Source organism: Ictalurus punctatus, chromosome 22 (assembly GCF_001660625.3).
Source record: "Ictalurus punctatus breed USDA103 chromosome 22, Coco_2.0, whole genome shotgun sequence".
NCBI classification, from domain to species: Eukaryota; Metazoa; Chordata; class Actinopteri; order Siluriformes; family Ictaluridae; genus Ictalurus; species Ictalurus punctatus.
The window spans coordinates 11,780,702-11,788,635 of record NC_030437.2 but is presented as its reverse complement, the minus strand read 5'-3'; the positions used below and the strand labels follow the sequence as shown (position 1 = coordinate 11,788,635).

General features: G+C 39.2%; 1 protein-coding gene across 1 annotated transcript; it reads left to right on the top strand.

Moving 5' to 3' along the window:
* The first annotated feature begins 75 nt into the window (after positions 1-75).
* On the top strand, positions 76-7,068 carry mccc2 (methylcrotonyl-CoA carboxylase subunit 2). The gene is made up of 17 exons (XM_017452150.3): positions 76-303; positions 763-829; positions 948-1,032; positions 1,120-1,221; positions 1,334-1,461; positions 2,225-2,337; positions 2,773-2,886; positions 3,033-3,097; positions 3,202-3,301; positions 3,399-3,494; positions 4,159-4,231; positions 4,348-4,424; positions 5,316-5,382; positions 5,586-5,742; positions 6,007-6,121; positions 6,363-6,448; positions 6,813-7,068. The coding sequence occupies exons 1-17, from the start codon at positions 175-177 to the stop codon at positions 6,928-6,930; spliced, it is 1,692 nt and encodes a 563-aa protein (XP_017307639.1). The 5' UTR covers positions 76-174; the 3' UTR covers positions 6,931-7,068.
* The last annotated feature ends 866 nt before the right edge of the window (positions 7,069-7,934 follow it).

Here is a 7,934-nt window from a genome sequence, read left to right as displayed (position 1 = left end):
TACTGTCAATCAAAGACCTCATGATGTAGGAGGTAACTCTTAGAACAGTTTTCTTTGGTTGGCGTGTGTAGGGGCGGGGCTTCAGTTTATCTGTCACCGTACTGAAAGGCTAGAATGCTGTGGCACTAATACACCGTAGCGGCAGTGTTTATATTCTACATTCATGCTGAAAATATGATACTACAGACTATTAGACCAGCTATGGCCTTTCTTCGTAGCAGGAGCGTCATATCGAGACTTTACCATGCAGAGAAAGTCGCGACACTGGGCTCCCAGACAGACATACAGTCTCCCGTGTATCAGGTAGGCCAAGCGAGAAGCCTCGGACTGGATTTACAACGTTTGCCCGAGAACAGTGAGCCTTAGTGGGTAACACCAACGTCCTTGGCCATTAGCTCTGATTGTGGCTCGATGTCAAATGGCTCTGGGTTGAAGCTTTAGTGCACTAGCTAGGGCGGAAAAAGCATTACTTCATGCCTTATATAGTTTACGTATAGAGAACGTGGGAAGTAATTTGGGATTTAACCAGGGTTTTGTTTTATATACTGTTGCGTCTTGAACTAATAGCAAAACCAAACATTATGGCGTCTTTTCAAACAAGGTACAATACAATGAATTAAACAGCGCAGTCAATTAAACTCAGCAAAAAATAATAAACTGAATTCACTCTATTAGCTAGCTATAAGTTGTAAATAGTTAGTTTGTAAATATCAGACTATTAAAACATGCTGTTAAATATTTCACTATCACTTTTCCCAATAGGAAAACTATGAACGCATGCAAGCCCTGGTCAAGGAACTGAAAGACAGAGCAGAAAAGATAAAGCTCGGTAAGCGAGTGTCTCAGTCTTATAATGAATATAATTTATATTCGTGTGAATGAACTTTTGACAGGGTGACCTTAGAAGACACTGACCAGTGTGTTTACACAATATTTCATTTCTACAGGTGGAGGAGAGAGAGCTAGGAAACTGCACACATCCAGAGGAAAGCTTTTACCTCGGGAGCGCATTGACAGGCTGCTGGACCCGGGGTATAATGAAAACACACCTAAACACATTAATCTGGCAGGGTTTCATTTCATTTCTTAACACTTTTTTTTTCTTTTGTGTATGTGCAGCTCTCCATTTCTGGAGTTTTCCCAGTTTGCTGCTTATGAATTGTACGGTAATGAGGAAGTACCTGCTGGAGGAATCATCACTGGCATTGGCAGGGTGTCCGGGTGAGAATTCGTAACACATGTAAACTTTTCCCTTCATTACTGTTTTATGAATATATCATCCTGTAGAGAATAGGAATAACAAACAGTTTGGTTTGTTGTTGTTTTTTTGCAGGGTGGAGTGTATCGTAGTCGCAAACGATGCCACTGTCAAAGGAGGCACCTATTATCCGGTTACTGTGAAGAAACACCTTCGAGCACAGGAGATTGCGCAGCAGAACCACTTGCCATGTATTTACCTGGGTGAGTTGGAAATTCAGTCAGTCAGCCAACCAGCCATCCATCCATCCATATGTAGCCATCTTTTTATCCTGGTCCGGATCTGCAGCCTATCTTGGGAACACTGGGTGCATTTCCGACTGAAATAAATAGCAGTTTTTGTCTTAAGAGATTGTACATGGATGCGAGGGAAGCAATTTCGAACCAATATGTTTGGTGGTTGGTTAAGATACATCCCATACAAGAACAAGGTTTCCTATACAATGTTTTTTTTTTTAACAAAGTTTGGCATGGAGGTTTAGTGGTTAGCATGTTTGCCTCGCACCTCCGGGTTTGGGGGTTCGATTCCTGCCTCCGCCCTGGGTACGTAAAGTTTGCATGTTCTCCTCGTGCTTCGGGGTTTCCTCCGGGAACTCCGGTTTTCTCCCTCAGTCCAAAGACAGGCATTGTAGGCCGATTGGCATCTCTAAATTGTCCTTAGTGTGTGAGTGTGTGTGCGTGATTGTGCCCTGTAGTGGGTTGGTTTGTGCCCCAAGTCCCCTGGGATAGGCTCTAGGTTCCCTCCGACCCTGTGTAAGATAAGTGGTATGATAATTGATGCGTGGATGGATGTTTTTATGAAGACATTATTGGGGCTACATCAGCAAGACATTTCAATGTTGATAAGTCCATATAACCTTTCAAATTAGCCAGTATATCAATAGAAACATATAGAGCACTCTGTTTTCCCCTCTCGGTATGCTTTTTTGTGTTGTGGAAGTCTGGAAATAATCTCTTTTCTCTCCAGTGGACTCTGGAGGGGCCAACTTACCCCGACAGGCTGACGTCTTTCCTGATAGAGATCACTTTGGACGCATCTTTTACAACCAGGCACACTTGTCCTCAGAGGGCATTGCACAGGTATGGATCTGCTGGAACTACTGGACTGTTATGTTTTGTGTTGCACCATGGTAGTATATTTAGTAATAATGTAAGAGGGCTGGATTGATTATAATCTTTAAGCTTGAACACTTGCACCATGTGTGTTTTTGGCTCCCTACTTTGCTGTTGTTTCTTGTCAGTTGATGGAAACTGTTTTGCAGCACTTGTAATGCTTTTGGCTACTTTTAACAACTCTGTGCTTGAATTTTATTTACTCTCACTTGTAAGCCATTTTGTAAATGTATACCAAAGTAATATATGTCAAATATCAGACTATTCACAGGAATGAATAATATCATGGACATTCTTATCTTAATGTTGAAAAAAAAACCCCCAAAAAACACTGCCCCACACGCACACACATTATATTATATATATCTCTGAATAGTATTTGACTTCATGCTTCTGTTACAGATTGCTGTAGTGATGGGCTCTTGTACAGCAGGGGGTGCCTATGTCCCCGCCATGGCAGATGAAAGCATCATTGTGAGCAAACAAGGAACCATTTTTCTTGGGGGACCTCCACTGGTATGTTAAATTTCACAAAATTATGTACTCTGGCCTGTCTCTTGTCAGTTTTATTAAATACGTATGGTTGTACAGTTAGATAAAGCCCTGTGTGTGTGTGTGTGTGTGTGTGTGTGTGTGTGTGTGTGTGTGTGTGTGTTTTGTAGGTAAAAGCTGCTACAGGTGAGGAAGTCTCTGCTGAAGACCTTGGAGGTGCTGATCTTCACTGCAGGTTCACTTTTCTGATGGCATACTATATAATATAATATAAGTACTGAAAATATCATGTATTTAACGTAAATTTCTGTAATTAATCCTCAATCCTTCCCCCTCCAGAAAATCTGGTGTAACTGATCACTACGCCTTAGATGATGATCATGCTCTTCACCTGGCACGGAAAGCAGTGCGCAACCTGAACTACCAGAAGAAACTGGATGTAATGCTACCGGAGTTTATATCTTGTTGTTTTATTTTTATGGAAATATATTTGTTGAACTCGGTCACCAGTTGCATCGTTTATTCGATGTTTTCAGGTTACTGTGGAACCTCCCGAGGCTCCGTTATTCCCAGCTGACGAGCTTTATGGCATCGTGGGAGAGAACTTGAAACGAAATTTTGACATCAAAGAGGTTCCTTTTGGTTTTTTAATCTTTTTAAGACAACCTGGATATGTTTTACTCAGGCGAGTACTGTAATTGAAGTCATTCATGAATTCACTACAAATGTACAAAAGCTATAGTTTTTCAAGATTGAAATGTAAAATTACTAAACCCCCTTGATCATGATGATCCTGCTGCTATTTTGTCCAGCTCATCTACCCAGCTAAATTAATTTAGGTCGAAGTTCAGTTCAATTCCCTTCACAGTAGCTCTAACAAATCAGTGTGATTTCTGTCGTTTTTGGTAATAACTGTAGTCTAACAATATCTAACAGACCACATTAATCTCCCACATAAAGTGGCTGTGAGTCAGTCTGTAATTGATCCATCATGGAACACTGGAGTCAGATGCAGGGCCTCTCCTTGTCCAGGGTTGATTTCCGTGCTGTCTTGTTGAAAACTCACACACCTGTCGTGTAATGCTGATGTTTACATCTGGGTACATTTGAGAAAACTGGATGTTCCTGTGTGAAGGAGCCAACATTATGTTACAGAATTACAAAAACGTTCTGTAGTTAAAAATAAATTAAGCTTTAATGGGACTGCTTTTCTAATTTTATTGTTCTTTACATTTGAGAAAAGGATGTTACTTAATTGTGTTATTGCAGAGGTTTGACAGCCATATTTAATTGCAGGTGATCGCCCGTATAGTTGATGGCAGTAAATTTGACGAATTCAAGGCCTTCTATGGAGACACACTGGTAACAGGTGCATATGATGTTACATATCTTAGCGCTGTTATGAATGAAGCATTACATTTCAGCACTTTTATAAATATGGTTTGGGATTTCATACTCGTACGTGGTGCTGTTGTTTATATCTAGGTTTCGCAAGGATATTTGGTTATCCTGTCGGGATCATTGCCAATAATGGAGTGCTATTCTCAGAATCAGCAAAAAAAGTGAGTTACACATTCCTCTGTTAGGAAACAACACTTCAAGTGCATGAGGAGTGATCTATCAATCTGTACCTGCTGCCTTTGGTTGTCACTCTTTCATTTAAAACCAGAGCCATATCTCCCTGCAGCTCACACCTGGTTTTCCACTGAAGCTAAGCAGAGTAGAGCCTGGCCAGTACCTGGATGGAAGTGGTATTAGTGAGGCCAGCAGGAGGTGTTCACCCTGTGGTCTGTATGGGGCCTAATTCCCCAGTATAGAGAGGGGGACACTATACTGTAAAAAGAGCACCGTCTTTCGGATGAGATGTTAAACCGAGATCTTGACTCTCTGTGATCGTTAAAAATCCCAGGACACTTCTCATAAAAGAGTAGGGGTACCGGCGCTTTGAATGTCTAGAAAAGCGCTATATACATGTAACTAACTAAAATTGGAAAACACCATTTTTCCTGTTTTAAAACATGAAATAATTTGAATGAGCAGACTGGTGAAAGTGTGAAAAGTGTTATATTCTCTCTTCTTGTATAGAACATTTCATTAGAAAGTCTGAGTAAATACTAGACACAATACATAATTGGCAGCTGTTATTGTGTCATAAAAAGTAAGAGTCTTTTGGCTTCCAGTATGTATGTATATACAGGCCAAGCAACACTGGTTTATCAGGAGAAGGGGTTGCTTTATTTTCTTTTTTCTAATTTATATTTATCGAATCATCTGGATTTCTTGTAAAACTGCCACAAGCAATTTATCATAGAGGATAAAATGGTTCTATTTCCTTCAGAAAGCTGTAGATGGCCTCTCGGACTGTAGAGGTGGATGCTGTAGAATATTTTGTGTAAGAATTTTTCACTGTATTTTATGAATGTGTACAGTTATTATAGCATTTTGTTTTACAGGCAACTCATTTTATTGAGCTGTGCTGTCAAAGGAACATTCCCCTGATCTTCCTTCAGAACATCACAGGCAAGTCTGAACGACAGAGTGTAGAGCTACACTTTCTAGTCATGTATTTTTTTTTCTATGGCATTTTTAACCAATGATTTCTGTGTGTGTGTGTGTGTGTGTGTGTGTGTGTGTGTGTGTGTGTGTGTGTGTTTTTAATTTGTTCCACTTCTGACTGCATAGACACTAATGCAAAGTTCAGCCATGTATGTTCTCTGTTGCAGGATTTATGGTTGGGAGAGAGTACGAGGCAGGCGGCATTGCTAAAGACGGTGCTAAGATGGTGACAGCTGTGGCCTGTGCTAATGTGCCCAAGTTCACTGTAATCATTGGCGGATCCTATGGGGCTGGAAACTACGGCATGTGTGGAAGAGCATACAGGTGCTTGGTTCTACCTGCTTATCAAATAAATGATATTAGGACTTTATAAAGAGAAAAGGAAATTAATCATAGATACCTAAATGTAAATGGTATTGTTACTGGTAAAAAATATACTGGTAACAATAAACGGATAAAACAAAAAAAGTATGTCTGTTGGTAAACTGCCATGGTATAAGAAGACACCACCCAATCGTTGGTTATTTTCCTATGACATTATGCCCCGCTCGTGGTTTATTCCTTGCTTACTTTATCCATGTTCTGTAGTCCCCGATTCCTGTACTTGTGGCCGAACTCGCGCATCTCAGTGATGGGAGGAGAGCAAGCAGCGAATGTGCTGGCCACCATTACTAAAGATCAGAAAGCCAGGGAAGGGAAAGAGGTAAGGATCAGCTTCTCCCTAATTCTGTCTCCAGGAAAGGCTTTGAAAATAACCTTTGGGCAGATTTTAGTGTTATAGCCTTGATGTATGGTAGACTCATTTTAATATGCAGAACTTCACACTACACGATGGATCTTCCTCCATCTTGTTAGTGTCGTCTTGTGTTCTTTTAAATCAATCTGTGGCTTTGGAGCGGAGTTCTGTAGAGTTTAAAATTCATATTTGCCCCCTGTCCCTCTAGCTTACAGCAGAACAGGAGGCTGCTTTGAAGAAGCCTATTATCAGCCGATTTGAGGAGGAGGGAAGTCCGTATTACTCCAGTGCCAGGTAACCAGTCACATACCAAACGGACATGTTCATGATGCAGGTGAAAATCCACCTGTTTTGTCAATTAAGAATGTTTCATAGTTATTAGCCTTTTAGTCATATGGTTAAGCCTTCATCTTTTAAATTATAACCACAACTACTGTAATACTACTACTACTAATATTATTATTATTATTATTATTATTATTATTATTATTATTATTATTATTATTCATATCCTGTCAATTTATAATCTACTCAGTTCATACCATCTCCAGTGATTTTTATTTAGACATGCTCCTTCAATTCTTAATGTTAATCTTGCATTATATCATGTAAGATTTGAAATGTTTCTAATCCGGTTTTCCTCGTTTCATGTAATCAGACTATGGGATGATGGAATCATTGACCCTGCTGACACGCGGCTCGTCCTAGGACTCAGTCTGAGTGCCGCTCTCAACGCCCCCACGCAGAAGACTCGCTTTGGTGTCTTCAGGATGTGAAGCTACAGAGTTTCAATCCACCGTTCCTTGGGTTCTTTGGAGATTGTGAAGAGAGAACGCTGTTCCTGTTCGTCACTGTTACTGTGTAGTGTTTTTTTGTTTATCTGCTTGACATGAGCAGTAAAATGGTTGACACTATCATTTGAAGTTTCTCTTTATTACTTTAGTTTTTATATATAATTTATATATAAAAATTATACTCACTGTTGGGTAAGTTACTAAAAAAAGTAATCACTCGATTACTAATTACTACTTTAAAATTGTAAGCTGATTACATTACTGATTACTGCATGAAAAAAGTAATCAGATTACTAATTACTTTACTTTGAAGTTAATTTCAAAAGCTATCAAACCTACAAAAATACACTACAAAGTGAAACTCGTAGTTCTTTCAGTAATTTTAGCACGTGTCAATGTATAACATGATCAGAAAAAGTTGGATTTATCATAAAACTTGCCTCAGGTGTTGTCACTGTTTTTTAGGACTACCAGACCGATAAAATATAAAACTTTTCTAACTAGGCTAGTTTGGTGTCGCTATCCAAGGGGAGCCACAACATCATTGTCTAGGTTTAGCTGCTACAGTGCCATGCAGCATACATTATCTTTACTTATGCTCTGCTCATATCACATTCACATAACTGAGACATTTACACACTTTGTTTTCCTGCTCAGCATCATTAGTCATTATTAGTGTTTCTGATTCAACCCCTTTACTGAGTAAAAAAAAAAACAAAGTCGCAGTATATCAACTTTTCCTCTCACTGACTGTGTGAGCTAGCGTTTGGCAGAAGGGAGAGTCGTGATTTTATTTTAAAAAATACATTTTAGTTAATATAGTTTAACAAAAAATTTGTAAAGCAAGTAATGTGATTTTATTGACATCAGTAACTAATTAAATGATATAAATGTAAAATGTAATGCATTACATTACTGTGTTATGAGAGTCATTAGAATACAGTACTTTGTAATGTGTTATACCCAACTCTGATAAAGGTAATAAT

Excerpts from the sequence above, each read along its gene's own strand:
- mccc2 (XM_017452150.3), top strand. The coding sequence starts at position 175 with ATGATACTACAGACTATTAGACCAGCTATGGCCTTTCTTCGTAGCAGG. Across the intron at positions 2,887-3,032 it reads TTCTTGGGGGACCTCCACTG|GTAAAAGCTGCTACAGGTGA; the intron begins GTATGTTAAATT and ends TGTGTTTTGTAG. Across the intron at positions 5,743-6,006 it reads ATGTGTGGAAGAGCATACAG|TCCCCGATTCCTGTACTTGT; the intron begins GTGCTTGGTTCT and ends CATGTTCTGTAG.